The sequence below is a fragment of the Chionomys nivalis genome, chromosome 8, assembly GCF_950005125.1.
Source record: "Chionomys nivalis chromosome 8, mChiNiv1.1, whole genome shotgun sequence".
Lineage (NCBI taxonomy): Eukaryota > Metazoa > Chordata > Mammalia > Rodentia > Cricetidae > Chionomys > Chionomys nivalis.
The window spans coordinates 44,936,424-44,956,980 of NC_080093.1; the positions used below are offsets into that span (position 1 = coordinate 44,936,424).

The following is a 20,557-nucleotide window of genomic DNA, read 5'->3' on the forward strand; positions in this document are numbered from 1 at the left end:
TGGAGAACTGGGGGTAGCTAGGGAAGACTGGGCCTCAGGGACGCAAGAGTGTCTCTGTAGACAGGCTCAGAGGCAGAGTTTCCCTTTTTTTGAGAAGAAATAAGAAATAGGATCAGGGATGAGTATCTTTGCACACATGTGTATTGGCAGCAGCAGAGGCGTGGTGGCACTGGCAGGGAAGATGGTGGTGGCGGCAGAAGGTTGAGTATAGGGCAGATATAATGGGAATAGCCTGTCTTGAGAAAAGAATTTGTTGCTGGGTAACAGATGCTGACCTTCCAGCAGAGAATGTATCATCACCCTCCAAAGGGCTTTACTAGTTGAGGGAATTTGGATCGGATTCAATATATGACAGTCATTTTTTTCAGGCCACACAGCATGCTGGGGGGTTTCATAGCCTTTTGGATGTGAGTGAGGAAGAGGCAAGAGGCTGGGAGGCTCTTACTTATGCTTTTGCAATGATTTCGTCTGAATTTACGAGGAAGTAGTGCATTTGTTTTTAAAAAAAAGGCATCAGTAGGGCTGGATGCTGTGAGGTGGGCAAAGAATTAAGATTATTATGAAGGTCTGTTGAGAGAAAAATGTCTATTTGTAAGCAAGAAAGGTTGAGATTATCAGCTGGGGTAAGAACTGCAGGGTCTTTTACAGTGGGAAGGGTGGGTGACAACTTCAGCCAAGGCTCTGGTGGAACATTGCTGCTGGGCTCCCAGGTTCTCAGTGATTTCTCCTTTTGACTAACAGTTATGATGCGAGTTCAGTAAAGGGGGAAACGGGTAGTGGAGGCTACGTTGAAAGTGGCAGTGGACTCTTCCCAAAACACCCAACTAGGGGAGCAACACTGGGGTTGCATTTTGTCTTTGGGTTTCAAGCCCAGGCTGCTGCAGACTAGGCTGTGCTGGGGTGGGGCAGAGCTGTCCACCATCTCCTGGAGTCCGCTCATTTGACTTTGTTTTTATAGCATTCCGTCCTCTCCCGGAAGTTTGTGGAGGTGATGACAAAGTACAACGAGGCTCAGGTGGACTTCCGTGAACGCAGCAAAGGGCGCATCCAGCGGCAGCTTGAAATTAGTATGTGTTTGAAGTTGGGCCAGTGTCTATCCCTATCTTTTCCTGCTATGTGGTTGTTCATCCCAAGTCCTGGGAGAAGCAATAGAAAGCCTTCTGCATTCTATTTGGTGCCCAAACACAGGGCAGATGCTATGGCATTGGTATATCTACCATATGGTATCCTAGGTTGGAAGGTGTTCCATTTGTTGAGCCAAGGAATTTTATTCTTGTGGGATCCAATACTTATGCCTGCAGGGGACACCCACTAAAGAGCCACTCTCCTGAGAACTCATTGCATTATCTTGCTGCTAAATGGAAAAGTACATTTTATGACACAAAGGTGTAATGCTAGTTGCTGTGAGGAATTAAAAAATTAATAAAGTTACATTGTTTAGGAATTTAGTGATATGGAAGGGTAGGCCTTACAAGGAAAATGGCTTCAAGTGGGAGAAGCTGTGTGAGCAAAGATTTTATCAAGAAAAAGCAGATGTGTTTGTCTAGGAGTGGCAAGTTGTCCAGGGTTGGACGAAGGGTGTGTTTGAAGCTGCAGTGTAAAGTGGAGGGAGGGCTGCCCACAAATTGTGCCCTGCGATGAGGGCCTTGGGCTCTGAGGTATGGTGGTTGGGGCTAATAAGCAGTCTGAGCTGAGAAGTAATGGGGTACGCACTTAGGGTGGGGATTGGCTGCTGATAATGTTAAGGATGGGTTGAATTGGGAGAGGAATCAGAAGAGTCAGTAGGTTGTTGGAGACAGCGCTTGTTTGGGAGGAAATTTCAGATGGAGTTGTGCTTTGATCTTCTACACGATGTTTATTTCTTTTGTTACCAAGCTGGCAAGAAGACAACAGATGAGGAGCTGGAAGAGATGTTGGAGAGTGGTAACCCTTCCATCTTCACTTCCGGGGTTAGTGACTGTGGCACCATGGACAGCGAGGGTCATGGGGGAGATTCATTGCCTTGGCTTCACTGAAGTTGCAGTTGAGCAGGGGTGGAGCTTATGTGGGGTGAGAGGGCTCTGCAGGGGCAGTCTGTTACTAGAGCCGCTGATGGCCTGTCTCTATGGGGCCTGTTGTAGATCATCGACTCGCAGATTTCCAAGCAAGCCCTCAGTGAGATTGAGGGTCGGCACAAGGATATCGTGAGGCTGGAGAGCAGCATCAAGGAGCTCCATGACATGTTTATGGACATCGCCATGCTGGTGGAGAATCAGGTAGCTGGCAGGGGGAAAAGCACACATTACCTTGAGAACCATAAATGATATTTTGGAGGTTCAGTGAGGCAGGGAATAGGGAATTTTCACCATGGAGCAATAGAATTCTAGTGTCTGAGGCAGAGGTATACATTCTTATCAAGTGTTGGCATTTAAGCCATTTCAATCTTGTTATTTCTGCCTGTCACTTTGGTTCACAGTGATTCTAGTTAGTAATGAAGTTTCTTATATCATGACAACAACATGGTTCACTCAGCATCTTTTTTTTTTCTCCTGCTTCTCCCTTCCTCCCTGCCCCTCCCCCATAAAGACATGGGCTCTTTGGCTGGGGAATGTATCGTTCAGTTGACAGGATGCCTGCCTAGCACTCATGAGGCCTTGAATCTAAGCCGTTTTCTAGCCCAGATTTGCATAAACCAGGCGTAGCACCATGTACCTATAATCTCAGCACTTGGGAGATGAAGGCAGGCCGATCAGGAGCTAAAGGTTATCTTCCAATACAGAACAAGTCTGAGGGGCAGCCTGGGATCCACCCTTCCTAAAAAAAGTTAAGTCTTGTTGACAAAGCTTTGACAGTCAGCTTACTGCTAGCAAATTATTTTACTGAAAAAATTTTCCCTCCAATTCACCATAGAACTTAGTTTTTCCAGTTTTGTTTTGTTTTTATATTTGTCTTTTGCTGAGCATGTTGGCACTTTTTGCTAAGAATCAACAGTAGGCATGAAGGAAGAATTAGGGAAAGAATATTTATAGAAACACAGGACTGGACAGTTCATCCCAAGGCATGCCTACTCAGGGGTGACATTCAATATTGCTTGCAGATGGTCTTCATGTCTGTTGGATGTTTATTCCCTGGTTCTTGGGATAGAGTTAGACATCATGCAGAGGTCACAGTACTGTGTGGCATCTATCAGGAACTTCCAGCTGTTCAGCCCTCTGGACAGAATTGGAAACTCTTGCTTAGTGGGCAGACCACTGAACCTTGTCGAAGCCCCAGCACTGGTTGACTGGATTTTAATTATTTCTCTGCCCCTTGGTGTGGTGCTTTTCTCCCATTCCTCTTTCCGGCCTTTGAGACCCTTTCTCAATCCCTCTATTCCCACTTTTCTTTTTCTCCCCACCACATTGCCTTGCTGAGGATCTGGTTTGAGTTTCAAGTGATGGTAAGTGCCTTGCTCTGTTTATTGAGAGCCCTATGGTGATAGGATGGGGTTACGAAAGGTCTGGGTGGGGGAGGTTTCGTGCCCTACTTCAGATTCTCAAGGAGTAACCTGAGTGGCCAAACTTCCTTTGGAAGTTTTACTTCCAGAAGAAGTAAAAGCTGGGAAATAATTGGGAATCTTATTAAGAGACTAGTGTCTAGAGGGGAAGAGAGCAGGGGTAAACCCAACACTTACTGCTTAAGGAGCTTGGGAATTTCTCTTGAAGAACGTAAGTACTTTCTACTGTGGCCAGCCTGATACTTCCTGACTACCTTTTATGTGTCAGGTGCTGTTTTACAGTACTGCATAAACTCACTCTAGGCTGAATGAACTTGGTTTGGGTTTTGAATGGCCAAGAAGAAGCCAGCATCCTGGGGATATTCTGAAAATAAGAGATTTTCTTATTTTGGTTCATCCCTATATGCTTAAAAGATAAGGAAATGAAAGAAAACTGTGAGAGAGGGAATGTTTTTGTGTATATTTACACAGTCACTAAACCTCTAGAAAAACTGCGCTGATCTCAAGGAAGTAATCCAGTGTTTATAGAATGAGTGACCGCACAGGGACTGGGGACTACAGGTCATCACCTGGGAAAAGGGGAAACTTGCTTGATGGAAGGCTGTGTCCTAAGGTTTCTGTGTGTGTCTTAGCATGGAAGACTAGTGAGTCCCTTCACCACATTTGCTGGGGCTGTTGTGAGTGGGTTAACAGGTGTGGCTTGTGTCTCCTTTTCAGGGTGAGATGTTAGATAACATAGAATTAAATGTCATGCACACTGTGGACCATGTGGAGAAGGCACGGGATGAAACTAAAAAAGCCATGAAGTATCGGAGTCAGGCTCGGAAGGTGAGGTTTTCCTTTTGTCTTGAGACAAGAGAGTCCATTTTGTTTGCTACTGCGCTTTCTCTCTCCCCTCCTTCTGTCTGTTTCTGTTGCTACCACATCCTGCATCTGGGGAAAGGGAGCCATGATTGACCGTATTGAGAGCAACATGGACCAGTCAGTGGGCTTTGTGGAGCGGGCTGTGGCAGATACCAAAAAGGCTGTCAAGTATCAGAGTGAAGCCCGGAGGGTGAGCGCCTGTCTCTGTTGTACCTTCTCTTCCTGCCTTTTGTCACCTTTATGCCTCTGTCCTTGAGCCCATGTCCTTCTCTGTCCTACCTCTTCGAAACCTCTACCTTAGTCTTTTCCAGAGACTTCCTTCCTTCCCAGCGTACCTTGCATGGATCTGGCTCTCACATGCTTTTGTCCCAAGAACAAACGGCATCCTTTAGGCTGGAGACATGGCCTAGGTCTTGTCACTAATCTCCAGAATATAGCTTATTAACCCTTAACACATCACGCAGCTCCTCGTATCTTTGGTAGCATCTTCCACCTGGCCTGCCATTCTTTTTTTCTCTAACTTGAACCTAGCACAGATGCTAATTGTTATGTAAAAGTTACCATTCTTTCATGGAAGCACTTCCTTTCTTTATACTTCTGAATGAAGCAGTTTGAGGGTCAGAGGGTCAGTAGCTGACATTCACAGCCTACTCATACTCTTTCCACTGTATCTTTGTGTCTGCCTGCCCTCCTGGCCCTGTGCTCAAGAACTTCGAAGCTTCTGTCCTCATTGACTGGACATCCAGCTATGGCAACTTCTGCCTTTTACTCGTCTTTGTTTCCCTTGGGCTCTGATATTTTTATTCTTCCAACTGCTCCTATTGCTTCTGCAGCTATTTAGGGAGCTGGCAAGTTATTTTTCTTCTGAATCTATGCTAAATTGCACTTTGGACACCTATAGTACATGTAGTCTGAGGTATGTACTGGACTTTTAAGGGGACAGATGAATACAAGTTGATAATTAGGACTATGTCAGAGATACCTTTGTGCTCCCTGTTGAAAAGGCAAACATGTTTTATGGATTGGTCACGTGCTGCTTGGAGACTTCTTGATATTGCTTGCCGTGAATGCACATATGCAAGCCTATGAACTGAGAGCTGTAGGCGCTCCACATTTCAACTCACTGGCTAGGCAAAAAGGAATTTAAGGAATGTAAAATATACATGAGAAAATTTTTATATAGAGATGCGTATTTTTTATTTGGATTGAGGAAATTTTTTTCTCTTGGTAAAAGAGATGAGAAGGGCTAAATTTTAGATGAGTTGCTATTTTATACACTTTTTTGTAATGATTTTATTTTTGTTTCTTATTCCTTTCTCCAGAAATTGATAATTATCATTGTGATAGTAGTTGTGTTGCTGAGCATTTTAGCATTGATTATTGGACTGTCCGTTGGACTGAAGTAGAGCGGCCTACAGGGTCGCTGCACTGAAATGTAAGTAGATGAGTGGTTCTGGGGTCTCTGGACAACTCCTCCTGTGGAATCAGTCTGGGATGAGTGGTTCTGGGGGCTCTGGAGGACTCCTCCTGCCGAGTCAGTCTGGGATTTCATGATTCTGCTCTTTTCTAATGACAGTCATGGTAACCTTTAAAACTGTTGATAGCCTTGATTGTTTCTCATGTTCTTAAAATTCCGTTCTTGGGTTCTGGCTGTAGCTGTAGGATCGTGGTCACATCTTCTGTTTGTTTGTAGCCGCCTGATTATTCTGTTCCTACCTTGTCTTCTTGCTTGGCACACTTGGGCATCTCATTTTGACTGTCTGTATGCAGAAAGCATAGGTAGATGTTGGGTATGATCTGGGAGCTGTCTTCTAAATCCTCAGTACCGTCATAGATGCTGGGCTCAGCTTTCCTTGTCCTTTTTCAACATATCTGAAGCTTTATGCTGTGGCTTCTGGCCCTTGAGCGTTATGTTTGTGGCTGAATGACTGGCTCTTGAATGAGGTACCTGTAACATTTTCAAGTGTTGACTCATAGCAGAGAGTCTGCTAAACACCTTATACATATAACAGAATCCTTACAACATTCTTATGAGGCAGGCCATTTTATTTTAGAAGTAGAAAAGTTCAAGTCTTAGAGAACGGCCAAACTCACACAGCTTATAGTGGGCCTAGGAGGTGCTCCATCTTATTTTCCCTTTATAAAATAAGGTAGTGTTTATCATTGTCTATAAAGTCCAGAGAACTAATCAACCAAATTTTATTAAGATATAGCTGGCCAGTAAATTAGGCTTAACTTCAGTGATCATGACAAAAATGACCTAGTAGTCCTTGGGACTTAAGAACTTTATTTTTTTCTGAATAAAACAGAGTATATGTCATTTTGAAAAGCTTGTAAGATATAGGCAGGTGAATATTATTTGTAATATTATTTGTCTAAACACATGGCAGGCTCACACACTCTCCGTTTTGCATAGTTCACACTGTATTAATATATAGTGTTTTTACCTAGGTAGGAAATCATAAAGTCACTCTTTATCACTAAAATCTTGTTGTAAATCTAATTCTCAACATGAGGACATTTAACATTTTTTCAGTGCTGGAGTTTATAGTATTTTGCTGTCATTAAATGTGATGAGCTTTGTATTTTTCTTTTCTTTTTTCTATAAATTCAGAAATTAGATTACTGGGGTAATAGGCATGAAAATCTCTGAGAGCTGGTGCAGGCTTGGAGGTTGACACTGGGGCTGATCTTGCATTTTACTTTGTCCCACCCTAGTGTGCCACTGCATTTTTCCTCTTTCCATGTGACTGGAGGATCTGAGAGTCAATTATTAAATCTCAGATGCTCAGCTTTACAGTGAGAGACAGCGGCAGTGAGGCAATCAAGCTCTCATTGATTCTTTTGATCCCTTCTCTTTTTCCTGGCAGGATTATAGTCCTTGATTATTTATAAAGTTTTAGTCTTCTGCTCAGTCTTGACTATCTCAATGCAAAATATGGTAAAATAATAAAAATTAATGTAATCTATCCATATCCTCAGATGAAAGATGCCTTGCAAATTCTTGATGCCTCTTAACCCTCGTTCCTAGAATTCAGAATGCAGAAGACACATTTTTGAGAAAGATAATATTGCTTTTTGCACAGCATTAAGTTGCTCTGAAGTTACATGGCTTATTGTGTGTTCAGTATTTCCCAGTAAAGGCAAGGTTGATTGGCACCTGGGTCTTGGCTTACCAGTCTTCCATGCCAATTCATGACTGAGGGCATTCTGTGTTTACATTCTGCAGTTGCATGCCAGCCATAGTGCCAAGATGCGTTCCATGCCCCTAACTTCCAGAAAGCCACTGGAGAAACTTGCCCACTCTTACATCACTTCTAAGATGAAGCAGTCACACCTGAGATTTTCCAGTCTTTTGATTGTGCCTGTCTCCTTCTTATGTGAAGGGAGAGGATTTGGATATAGGATGCTTCTGAAGCTGGAGTTCAAGAGCTCCCATGTGCCAGGCAGAGGACTAGTGTTTTCAACTAGTGATTGTGTGTCCCCATGTCCTTCTACAGGTGCTAGTTTGTGGCACAAAGGCTTATAAGTGGCCTAGATATTTCTTGGTCTTACTTTTAAATAACTGAAATACTTTTAAAATTAGTATACAAAGTAATGGGGTTCATTATGTCATGTCTGTATTTTTTGTTAATCCTCCTACCCTGGATCCTCCTGCCTCCTGCTGGATCCCCAACCCCAGTAGCTCTCTGTTCTCCTTTCATGGTACATGGATTCTGTTGTTGGTACCCCCTCCACTACCACCACCATGGTTTTTTACCTAGAGCAGTGATTCTCAACCTGTTGGTTGCAACCCCCAAAAGATCATGAGAAAACACAGATATTTACAATTCTAGCAAAATTACAGTTATGAAGTAGTAATAAAAATAATTTTGCTTGGGGTTTGGTCACCACAACATGAGGAACTGTATTTGAGGGTTACAGCACCGGAAGGTTGAGAACCACTGCTCTAGAGTTTTTATTGGTTCTTTCACCGTATAGATCTTTTATTTCACGTGTCCAGCCTTAGGTTTGTTTCTGGGCTATTTTAGTTTAGTGTTTACTTCTGCATGCTTTTTTGTAGGCATTTCTGATCTTTGATCTCCACATTTGGGGTTTGTGGCTACTTCCTTGTTTTTAGCATTGTCCTGTGTACTGATCTGCCCCCTTCTCCCCACCTCTCTTAGAACCTGATTTCACTCCAGCTTGGCCTGACCACTCTTGTCTCCAGATGGGAATGGAGTCCTAACGGCCTTTCTGAGAATGAGGGCACCTGTTCCTTTATTTCCCTGTAACCGCCCTTGGACCTGGCTCAGCAACCTACCCCTGGAGGAATCTAACCTACCTGGTGCAGCCCTGAGTTCTCCTCAGAATCACCTTCCACCCTAGCAGCTGAAGCACCCTCCTTCCTGGACTGTGTGAGACACCCAGCTTTTCCTCCCTTCTGCTGTGTCAGTTATGCCTTGTGTGTCGGAAAGTCCCTGTGAGACCAGCCTGAGGCGCTGTTTTTCTACCTCATAGAACATTCTCCTGGAATATACTTTGTAGGGGAGTAATTAACAAAATAGAGGGGTTCTTTTAAGTTTGTCAGTAGTGTGGCTTGGATCAGAGCCCCTACCTGGCAAGATGCCAGTCCTTAGTTTGTTGTCCTATGTCCTGAAAGCACGGGGAACTAACAGATGCCATTTTGGCCTTCTAAGTTGACTTATTAGAAATCCACCCTTTAATTAAGCTCCAAGTTCAGTTTGCAGGCCACTTTGAATTTTCTCTGTATTTGCTCGTTTACTCAGAATGATCAGGGTGATAGTACTCTGAAGCTGTTGTTGGCAGAGACTGAGGTTATGGAATACACTTCCACGTCCAAGTCTTGGAAACTGGCTAATCATTGTTAGAGAATCGTTCTTCGTGAAGCCATTACTTTGAGGCCAAGCAGAACCAGGGTTTTACAACTGGGCCAGGGACAAGGTGCTACAGTCTCAGGCTCTGAAAGTGTCAGTCATTTGTGTGTTCCAGGTGTACTTTTATAATTGTATGTGAGAGATATGTACATATTTGTCTGCCTCTAGGAGAACTACTATGTTCTCAAAAGAAAGAAAGAAAGAAAAAAGTGAGAAGGTCAACAACAGACTTTGGCGAAAATCAGTAAGGGACATGTGTCTAACTCAAGTGATCACTGTAGAAATGTGATTTTCCCCTTGTCATCCCAGAGCTTGTTTTCTGGATGGCTGCTGAGATGGGAATCAAATGAGACCTTTGGAGTAAGGACTGAGTTGATCCCATTGAATTTTTCTGCATGGCAGATAGTGTAATATTTATTTATTCCCATCTGCTGCCTACAACAGAGTGGTCCAGAGAGCATCCCGCAGCTACCTGATGTTGTCTGCACTATCCACGTGATGTCCCTCTCTGGCAGGAGACTTCCTGCTCTCTTGTCTCCTGTCTTACCATGGAGGCAACAGCCTGGAAGTCTTTATTTAGTGATCGCAACCCAGTGGTAAGCCTTAGACCTTTGGTGGTTCCTGCCAGTATCCCTGATTGGATAATTAAGACCCAACTTTAATATTTTGTGGGACAGGGTGAATATTCTAATCCAGACCCTGCCCATGAGTTTCCTTTGTAAAGGCTCTTTCTTCAGTCACCCAGCACTCAAGACAGAGCCACAGGGATGCCCTCCTCCCTATGGCTGTGATGTCTGACTGGACAAGGGCCCCAGCTAGGAGAGGAGATAACCCTCAGTACAGGCCTTCTCTCTCCTCTGATCATGAGTTCGGGAGCATAAAAGTTCGAAACGAATGTCACATGTGAAGGGCTTTTGTTGTTTGTATTTTTTTAAATGTAAACTTGATTATTTTATTGCTAATTTAAAAATAAATGACTTTATATTGATTGCAAAACACTTTGGTGATTTGGTGCTACTATGTGGTGACTTTTGGTGCCCCAGAAGAGACTGTCACTCAACTTGATCTAGTAGGAAGTAGGGGACCTGTTGGGATGCTATCCAGAATGCAGAAAGGGCAAGACACAGATCCCTGTGGATATGATTTTAAGTCTAACCTGGAAGCATTCCTGTGAACAGGCCAGATCCATCCATGTTCCTTCTGGCGTTTCCTGTCTCCTCCCTCTTCCGTGTCTAACTGTACCTGTCTCCTTTCGTAGTGTGTATCTGTACTGATGCTGTTTCTCATGTAATTCTCTCTCCTTATGATGAACAGAAGAAGATCATGATCATGATCTGCTGTATTATCCTTGCCATCATCTTGGCTTCCACCATTGGGGGCATATTTGCCTGAAAAAGGTGAGCTGTCTGGCCGGGGCCTGGGGGTCAGGCCTGCTGTCTCTTACTTAACAACTTATATTCTCCTTGTTTTCATTGTATGTCACCAGATTGCCTAATAAGGGGTGGGGGTGGGCACAGGTGAATGGTAGAGAAAACCAAGGAAAGGGATGTTTTGGGAGACGTAGGTGAGGAATGATTGGGAGTAGGTAGTCAGGGAGATGGGAGACAAGGTAGGGGTCTGCCCCATGATTGAGTCTGGTAGGATAGTGATTCTGAACAATAAGGGGTGTTCATTCCTTTTGTACAATCTCAGCCCTTGTATTTAGAAATGGTAAAAGGAGTAAGAATTTTTGCATTGAACTTGCCTTAAAATCCCCCACTTCCAAGGTTAGGACAAGCCAGTAGTTTTGAGAGTAGTTTCTCACCCCTGCAAAGGAGAGTTGGTATCCTGTCCATGAGTACCATGCTGTGTAATACATGATTTTTCTTTCCATTTTCTGTTACTTCCTTCTGCCCTCACAGATGGAGTCTCAACAGGCATCTCCAGTCTTCCACCTCTCTGGTGCCATCACTTCTCCCCTTCAGAGTCCTCGACAACTCTGCCTCTTTTCATTAGTAAACTCACAACACAGGGCACCAATCAGCTGCTTTTCAATGTTACACAGAGGGGGAAGAAATGAATTGAAGGCGGTATGGATGAGAAACAGGGAGCACAGCAATGTGCAGCTGGTTTGAATGTTCTTGAAGGGCAGGCCTGTGTGGTGGAGAAGCATAATGGGCCCCTGCTAGGGTACAACATGAGCCAGAATGCCAGGACATTTAAGAGGCAGGTATTGTACATGCCAGATTCACAGGGTCTTGAGTGCACTCTGTGAGTCTGTCTCTCAGAACGCAGTACTCAGTACTTTACTCTTAAGGCTCTTCTAGGCCTCAACCGTAGCCAACCACATTTATGCTTCCTTCTTCAGGGTCCAAGAATAATTTTGAAGCCTAGACTGTTTCAGGATTGGCACCATGCCTGTCTTTACCACCACCATGTCCCCGGTGCCTGCAACCTCCACATACTTGCTTACTTGTAGTCGAGCTTTGATTTCATTCATGGAAGAGTTCTCAAGCTTGGTTTTTAAACTCTTTAAGGTGTCATAGGGAGCATGGTTTATCGCTATCAGAGGCTTATGCAAAAGTACAACCACCCCCGTTACCATATCATACTCTTTAAAGTGTCTGTGTGTGGGGGGGTAAGTAGAAGTTGGGTTTCTATTGGTGGTATAGATTTCTATCAATTGCCTCTTATCTGGCAGAGATGGTGGTTGGTTTCAGGATGGAGGTTCATTAACTTCATTCCTTCACCAAAAGGAAGAAGTTTATACTATGATTCAGTTCCCAGTAGTCAACCAAACCAGCACACTTTGTGATCTGGAACAATGGGAGGTGTAAGGGAAAAAAAGTGTGATCAGTCTATTGCTTCCAACCATACCAGATCAGTGTTAGCAGAAACGGCTGGTTAGTGACAGGTGCAAGAAACTGGTTCAAGCACATCTCCAATCTAAGGTTTCACTATGTTTCGATTTAAAAAAATATTTATTTAGAGATTATTATATTGAAGACACTCATTAAGATAAATTAAAAATCTGGGACTAAAAATTCCCTTTTGAAAGTAAGTGAAATACTTCTTCTGCTCTTTGTTGGAGATCTTATTTTTTTCAAAGACAGGATAAAAAACCCCTGTGTTTTATCAGTGTGCTGTTTTCTACCCACCTTCAAAAGCAAGTGGTCTAATACTTCTACCAGTTCGTGCTTCCTTTAGTTTGAATAGGAGATACTGGCTAGCTCAGAAAAACAGGTTAATCTTGTTACGTACAAATGGAGCTGGAGCCACGAGGTTTTGGATCACACAGGACCCTCATTTATCCAGTAGTAAGTTGTTTGCTCCACACACATTAGATCCTGAAGGAACACAGAGCCAAAATGCCCTTCCTTAGATAGTTTCAGACCTAGGAAGCGCCAAATGTTTCAACTTTTGTTATCAGTTTTTTGCTAAATGGTACATTCCTTGTCATATTCCATGTTTCCCCTTCTGAGACTGACAGAAGATGAGCAGCTGGGTATTAATAAATATCCGTTGAACTTGCTAATCTAGGCACTGTCATTTCATCCTTACTATTCTAAAAACATGCTTGTAATTAGCAAAATGTCATAAACTAGGCAGTAAACACATTTACATTTCCAGCTGTGAGATAGAAAAACAAGTTTCAGCCCTGGAGACATGCATGGTACAATGTAGCAACTGAGACATCTTACCAGGGTCGTGTCCCCCCCCCCCCCAAAAAAAAACCACACACAGGATCTTGCATGTAGCATGGCTGGCTTTGAACTCAGTGGCCTGCCTTTGCTTCCTGAGTGCTGGGATTAATGGCATGCTCCACCACAACTGGCTATGCCAAATCATTCTTAATCTTTTTTTTTTTTTTTTTTTTTTTGGTTTTTTGAGACAGGGTTTCTCTGTGTAGTTTTGGAGTCTGTCCTGGAACTCGCTCTGTAGACTACGCTGGCCTTGAACTCACTGAGATCCTCCCTACGTCTGCCTCCCAAGTGCTGGGATTAAAAGTGTGTGCCATCATCGCCCAGCTCATTGTTAAACAACTGAAAATGACCAATGCAATACCTCGAGTTACACTCACACTTTAATAGAAACAACCTGACAGCACAACTTTTCACAAGTCCCTTACTCAGGTGCTCAGTTACAATCCAAGACTCACCAGACCCTAAAGACAGCAGAGACGCAGACTCAGTTCCAGGAGTCTGTGCTTCCTCTACACACGCTGCGGCAGGTAGAATTTGCCCCAATATTGCCCTTTCTGTGTCAAGTCATACGGGCTCAGGAATTTGCGTATGCCAAGCATGTTGGCCGTGGCTATGCGCTCAAAGGTCCAGGGATTTTGGTTGTTATGTTTTCTTTCTTTTTGATCTTGGTGCATCTTTTCTAGAGTCTCACGGCTCACAGCCTTTGCTGGAAAGGGCAGCTTGTGGGCGACCATGTTCAGGAAACCCTGGACCTCTTTAAATTCACAGCGTCCACCCACCTCTACTATGAGGCAGCCAGTCTTCACAGGGGTCACATAGTGATCAATGGCACCTTTGCCTCCCCCCATGCGCTGCCCGACACCTTTCCGAGTGATGGGCTTGAAAGGGGCTGGCACTCGCCATATGGCAAACATGTTCCTGGGATCCATAGAGCGGTTGATTGTCAGGCGCATCATTTCAAAATGGCCCCAGTGGAGATAACCACCTCCCAATGCCTAAAAATGAATAGAAACATTCATTAGAACACATGGGGATTTAGAAATCTTTTAGAGTCTTTTATCTGCCTCTTTTTATAGTAACTGGCTTTAATGATATACTTGAAAATAAATATTTGCGTTCTTATGTAAAGCTGAGGATAGAATCCTAAGAACTAGTCAAGAGAGGAGAGTCCCAGACAAACATTGATGTAAATGCCCTGGTACAGCAAAGGGCTTGGTGAGTTAGAGCAGAAGCCAGTGCTTGCTGGGGTGCAGGAGGAGGGCAGAGTGGATAGAAGGTTCTGAAGTCTGCAGTAGTGCTCAGTGCTCATGCAGGCCAGGGGGGAAACTCTACAGCTATCACTCTGGCTGCCGTGGAGCAGAAATGCTAGTGCATATCCGTTTGTGTGGCTACTGACATTAATCTTTACGGAAACCACCCAACAGATAATGAAGCAGCTGTTCTAATCCTCTATCAGGAATATTTCGCTTTTACCAAAGGCTTGAAAAGATCTTGTTCTAACTGGGCAAATGAGGCAGTCCCTTTGCTCCCTGCTTTCACAGGTGGCTTGCTCACCCCCTCTAGTCCAACCCATCTGAAACAGAAAGTGGAGGTCCTGGTGGAAACAATTTATAATTTTAAACTAAACACTTTTTGGAATAGCAAGACAAAAAAACCTAACATTATCTTGTTCTACACAGCTCCACCTAGACATGAATCAACTGTCTGTTCAGGGTATACCTGTTGTATAGGCTACATCCTGTGGGGTTCTTAGTAGCCACTAGTTTATCAGGTTCACTGTGACAGCATCACAGGGCTTGCACAGATTCAGCACTATCCACACTCTCCAGCTTCCTCCTGTGGGGTTCTTACTAGCCACTAGTTTATCAGGTTCACTGTGACAGCATCACAGGGCTTGCACAGATTCAGCACTATCCACACTCTCCAGCTTCCAGTACAGGACTACCGTGTTTTCAACCTGACGACTAGACCTATTTAAAGAATAACTGAAATGTGGTATCTAGGTGTGGCAGTTCTAAGGATGTGGAGGAAGAGACAAGAATCAACTCAAAGAGTGGAAAACTTTGTTAATCTCTTTTATCGCTCACCAAAATCGCAAAATTGCCTTCTGTAAATTCAGTGGCTTCAGTTGAGGGTCCGCGTATGTCCTTCAAATTTTTAGGTTCTCTTCTTACTTTTGGCACAAGTGGCACCCTTTCAACAAATTTAAGCTTGGACCTTTCAGGGATGGAGACATCTGGGAGGGACAAAACCAAGCAAGAGTAAGTGAAGCTACGCTCCTCAGAGGATCTCTCCCCTGAAGATTCACACAATCAAGTGGAAGTCTTAGGTTACCAAATAATTAATTCCAAAGGTTATTGGATTTCCAGTATTAATGGTTTATCCATTCTCCTGAGGATGTTTCCAGTGAGACTGGAATTTTTCAGCTATAATGTTTTCTACAATGTTTCTAAACCAAATCCTCACTAACCCCCTGCTCTATGTTCGGCACCAGTGGCAGGGACTGTCCTAAGCGATTATTTCACTCCACCTTTAAAGCAGCCTTGGCATTTGAGACGGTCTTCATGGCTGTCAGGTGATCACATGTAACCTCAATCTTGTAAGAAGTGCTGACTGAGTGTGTGCATCACCACACCCTTGTGACCTTTATACTACGTAGGGCTTCTTTTTTTTTTTTAAAGCCTGAACTTTTGAAAACTAAACCACATACACTAAACGGACAGGGTGGGGGGCATATTACAAAGTGAAGTATCAGAAATCGAAAACAAAGGGCCTATGAGATGTTTCAACTGGTAAAAAGCACCTGCTCTCAAGTCTGCCCACCTGAGTTGCATCCTTAGGGACCACAGGGTAGAAGGAGAGCACTGACTCCCATAAGTTGTCTTCTGACCTCTATATAAATGCCATGGCATGTGTGAGCCCACATGCATACAAAATAAAAAATAAATCAAAAAGAACAAACATAATTTTCACTTAGATCAAGCAAACAGATAACGGGGCAGGTGGTCTTATCGTCTCCATTTTAAAGAGGCACTGGGGCATAGAGTCATTTCACAATTCAGTTAAAACATCAAAGCAGAAACATGTTCTTTACAAAACAACAGTCACTGCCCCTCTGAATGCTAATGGGGGTACAGACTACTACACTGGACAAAAATATATTAAGTTCTTCAACGTGCTGTATTTTTCTTGAGAAATTTACAGTGTGGGAATTCTCTGATCAGTTTAGCATCTTTACCCACTTTATTTGGCAACTTTGGAAAAACAATTGTGATTCATAAAAAATTAATATGAAAAAAGTAGGACTTCAAGATAGAAATAAAATTAGGAAGCCTCAAAGACTCATCAAATTATCAGTGGAATTATAAAATTGATATTCCAAGTTATAAAACTCACCCTTCCCCTCAAATTTTTGGGGCACTACTGAGAAACTTGGTAATGTTCTTTATCTACAAGTTAGTATGCACTTCCAAGAGCACACAGTACTCTGTTTCTTAAAAAAATTTATGAGCGTTTTGCCTGCATGAACTGATGTGCAGCAGAGGCTGTTGGATCCCCTGGAACTGGAATTATAGATGGTTGTGAACCTTCATGCGGGTTCTGAGAACTGAACCTGGGTCCTCTGCAAGAGCAACAAGTGCTATTAACTGAGCCACTGCTCCAGCCCACAGTAGTATAACAGTTATGTGCAGAAGACACTCAGATGCCCAGGCTGTTTGCATTTTGGAGATCATAGTATACTACAGAGTACAGTTAGAGTTACAGAGTTGTACCTGACCTGGTTACTATTGCTAAGTGTCTGCATATATGTACTGTCGTTTAGAGAGAAGATCCAGTCTAATAATAAATGACTCTGAGTAGATCATGGGAGCCACAGTGGCGGGATGCCAGGGAACTAACCCAATAGGTATTTGCTCCGCATGGGTGAGGAACTTTTACGTTCTTTGCCTCTAGTTCTCAGAACACTGCTTGTCAGCACAGTATGCCTTCATCATCTGTGTTTGTTCAATCACTCAAGGAAGCTAGGAAGCACCAAGAACACCTATGTCTTTTGCCATCCGCTGGAGTTCATCAGAGAAACAAGTAGAAATGATAGGCGCTCACCTTCAAAAGTTGGCACCGGGAGGAGGGTCTTCAGACCAGCACTGGTGGGAAGGGCTGCCCAAGAATCTACAAAGACAAGACAAATCACTCTTGGTACACTCTGGGCCACTCCTGATAAAGGTGTTTAGAAGTGTGGGGCGCGAGTTCCACTAAATGGGCTCCCAAGGGAGCTAGCAAGGTCTCGGAGCGCCGACTCCCGCACATGACTGGGACCCAGTGATCCGCACCGCGGAGGTGGCGGCAGGAAAGCGCACGTCTTCCTAGAGTAAATATTGGAGTTGGGGGGGAGGAAGAACAGGGGAATGCCTTTTTAAAAGACCAAACAGGCTTTCGGACCTGAAAAGTGCACCCGCAGGAGTGGCGCGGGGGCGCGCGCCAGCAGCCTCCACATGGCCACGCGCGAGCGGCCGGGTTAGGATTCTCTCGGCGACAGCAGCAGTTTCTCTCGGTAAAACGCAGAGCTCAGGCGGCCGGAAGTCACCCAGGACAGGAAGTGACGTTATACTCTCCATTCCTTAGAGAGTCCCGACGGAAGCGGAGGAAATTTGGGACCAATTCTTGGTTCCGGAGCAGATGTCTGCAGGTTAAAGGTCTAGCACGCCACACCCCACCACGCCCGGGTGTTCCGAGGTTTCTGAGGGTCTCTGGGTTTTCCTGCATAGTGACCGATCAATCAGGTTTTTCCTCCTTGGTGTAGAAAGCTGTGAAAACATGAGGTTTGGTAGACAAGTTGTTCCCTTAACTTTCGTTGTATTAATGTCCCTTCCCTTGAGGACGTTAGAAAGATGCCATTGATTTGTCATTGGCTTGTTTACTGGGCGCTTGCACAGTTTTGTCCCGATAAATCCATGAGAAGAGCTGTAACTGGAGTTTTCAAAGTAAAAGCTCAGACTTGGGCAGTCCCAAAAGGCTGGGTTCGATAACCTGTCGCCAATTTGCCAAGTAAGCAGAAAGTAATGGCGAAAGCTTACTATTCATTTAAGGTGGCTTCGTTTTTATTATTTTTTTAAATAATAGATCAATTCTGTTTCAAGATGCAGCCTTTGTCTTCTCAGAAGAGTGGCAGCGTTCTGTCTTCAAGTTTTTCCCTTTAAGAAATCCAAGAGAAGGAGCTGGGTAGATAAGAGCACTGGCTGCTGTTCTATAGGACCTGAGTTCAATTCCCAGCAGCCACACTGTGGCTCACAACAGGTTATAACTCTAGTTCCAAGGGATTAGACATCCTCTTCTGGCCTCTTTGGGGGGAGCCAGGTAAGCATGTGGGGCAGACAGACAGACAGACAGACAGACACACACACACACTACAATTAAAATAAAATAATAAAAGAGGAAAGTTAAAGTCAGTGATTTATCTCTGAGTCTGTAGCCAGAATAAAGACACAAAATGAAGGTATTTCATCCTGCTTTTATTTACTTTGTGAGCCCTAGTGATGAGCTGATGGTTTTTAGTAATGTTTGTTTCAAAATAATTGTAATTATTTTGCAAAGGATTTTTTCCTCAGCATCACAATGAAAAATTTGAGCGCAGTTTCTGTGACTTCAGAGAATGAACTACACCATAAATTAATAACAAAGGGAAAAGAAAAAAATATATAGTCATCTTTTTGGAAATGTTGGGCACCATTATTTTTTATGAGGCTAGGGCTTTGTAATCATAAAAACAAGAGGATCTATATCCAAGCTTTTAGGAGACAAATGGTATTAGCAAATGAGACATGTCTGTTGTGTTTAAGCCATGTTAAACCTGTATGCCCTTAAGAATTAATTTCATCAGTATGTAAAATGAATAAAAGATTAAAAAGGAATTAATTTCACAAACAATAAATATAATCTATAATGCTTGTAGATATCCTGGGAAAATTGCTTACAGATTTCCATACCTGTACAGTGCACCTGCTTCCAAAGTGTTACTGGACTTTACAAAGCCCCCTAAGGACATAATTTTAACTTGTTTACTTTTGTAAACACCATATTCCCCTCCTGTCCTGGTAAGAGGCCACAGTTTGAAGGATCAAGGAGGAGTCAAGACTCCAACATTTTAAAAAAGAGATGTAATTAAGCCCACAACAGGTGCCACCCATCCCAGGAAGGTAAGCAAAGGTGCCTGATCAGAGGCAAACTTGATTGGGAAGATTCTAAAACAAGGAAATAGAGACCCCCTTCTTCCTGTCTTATTTCCTGTTATCTTTTTTTTTTTTAACAAAAGAATAACATTTAATTGGGGTGACTTACATTTTCAGAGGTTTAGTTCATTATCATTTCCTGTTATCTCTTTACTTAAAATAGTACTGAGTCGAGGGACAGTTTTTCCCCTAAATTTAATTCAGAGTAGTATTATGTAGTATTGGGCATTTAGATTTTGAAATTATGTTCTCTGTAATTAGGAGGGATAATTTTACGAAGGACATTTTCATGCATGTGTAGGTGCCCAAATACGCCAGAAGAGGGCGCTGTAGTTCTAGGCGCTCTTAACCTGCCCATAGGCAACAGATCTAAGGCACCGCAAAGGAGCTGCGATTGTGTTACTGCTGAGCCACCAGCAGTCGCCGTTTTTTGTTTTTTTGTTTTTTTTTTTTAATATTTACTTATTATGTATACAATATTCTGTCTGTGTGTATGCCTGCTGGCCAGAAGAGGGCACCAGACCCCATTACAGATGGTTGTGAGCCACCATGTGGTTGCTGGGAATTGAACTCAGGACCTTTGGTAGAGCAGTCAGTGCTCTTAACCTCTGAGCCATCTCTCCAGCCCCAGTCGCCGTTTTTTTAAGTGTGATAGCAATGAGGAAGTGAAGCAGCAGTAACAAACAGCAAAACACCATCCCCACACTGTCTGGATAGAGGTAGTGAACAAAAGCTGGGTAAAGCAGTAGGCTAAAGTTGATGTGTGAGAGCGCCCCCAGTTTAATGAATTATGAGCACATAGTGGCGATAGGTTAGTTCTCCTTTCTTCATTGGTGAGTGATAGCAAACTTTCCCTCACACTTTTGATTTCAACATTTGTGATTTGCTTGCGTGTATACTAGTTTCTTTCGTATGCATGTCTTCACCTTTCCCTTGTCAATTCAAAACTGCTTGTTCTGTCTCTCATAGGCAGATCCTTGATTTTAATGTGTGGTGTGGGGTGTGTGTGTGTGTTGAAACTAGAAAAGGGACTAATGGGGGACCAGTCTAAAGGAGAATTGGGGAGGGGGAAAGAAATGGGAAAAAGAGGGAACAGAGTACATGTGACATGAAGACAGACGGAGGACAAGAAAGAAAAGGAAGGGTACCAGCAAGTGATTGGGCAGGGAACCAGGCACGAGGCAGGGGAGAGGACCAACAAAAATGAAGTATGAACACCTCATAATGAAACCCATTACTGTGTACACCAATTTAAAAGGAATACGGTTACTTTAAGCTTTCTGTTGTGCATTGGGTTTCTTAACTGCTGCCTACTTGTACAGACTGAAGTCATGTTTTCCATTCTGCAAACTTGCCTTTTCTGTCTCTGCACTGGAAGATAGGAGGTTTCATCTAGCTGGTTCCAGTTCCCTGAGAGGTGGTGGACTTGAC

At 43.5% G+C, this 20,557-nt stretch overlaps 2 protein-coding genes across 4 annotated transcripts in view; one reads left to right on the forward strand and one right to left on the reverse strand.

Moving 5' to 3' along the window:
* The window catches only part of Stx3 (syntaxin 3), a 41,811-nt gene extending 29,116 nt beyond the window's left edge, over nt 1-12,695 (forward strand). The window contains exons 6-12 of one of the 3 annotated variants that reach the window (XR_009057577.1): nt 959-1,067; nt 1,876-1,949; nt 2,121-2,255; nt 4,193-4,303; nt 8,506-8,736; nt 10,531-10,613; nt 11,118-12,695. Coding sequence is in view for 2 of the 3 variants with exons in the window: in XM_057778102.1 (XP_057634085.1) it covers nt 959-1,067; nt 1,876-1,949; nt 2,121-2,255; nt 4,193-4,303; nt 8,506-8,613 (537 nt within the window). In the remaining variant the exon portion in view is untranslated. Of the gene's footprint in view, nt 1-958; nt 1,068-1,875; nt 1,950-2,120; nt 2,256-4,192; nt 4,304-5,661; nt 5,775-8,505; nt 10,506-10,530; nt 10,614-11,117 lie in introns of those variants that run through there. The other 2 variants (XM_057778101.1, XM_057778102.1) reach the window with 2 other exon arrangements.
* A 509-nt stretch (nt 12,696-13,204) lies between these two features.
* On the reverse strand, nt 13,205-17,480 carry Mrpl16 (mitochondrial ribosomal protein L16). The gene is made up of 4 exons (XM_057779219.1): nt 17,340-17,480; nt 17,004-17,069; nt 14,987-15,135; nt 13,205-13,894 (listed from the first exon to the last, which is right to left on the reverse strand). The coding sequence occupies exons 1-4, from the start codon at nt 17,392-17,394 to the stop codon at nt 13,409-13,411; spliced, it is 756 nt and encodes a 251-aa protein (XP_057635202.1). The 5' UTR covers nt 17,395-17,480; the 3' UTR covers nt 13,205-13,408.
* Nucleotides 17,481-20,557: the final 3,077 nt, after the last annotated feature.

Excerpts from the sequence above, each read along its gene's own strand:
- Mrpl16 (XM_057779219.1), bottom strand. The coding sequence starts at position 17,394 with ATGTGGAGGCTGCTGGCGCGCGCCCCCGCGCCACTCCTGCGGGTGCAC. Across the intron at positions 17,070-17,339 it reads CCTGCGGGTGCACTTTTCAG|ATTCTTGGGCAGCCCTTCCC; the intron begins GTCCGAAAGCCT and ends TTGTCTTTGTAG. Across the intron at positions 15,136-17,003 it reads CCCGGTGCCAACTTTTGAAG|ATGTCTCCATCCCTGAAAGG; the intron begins GTGAGCGCCTAT and ends TGTCCCTCCCAG.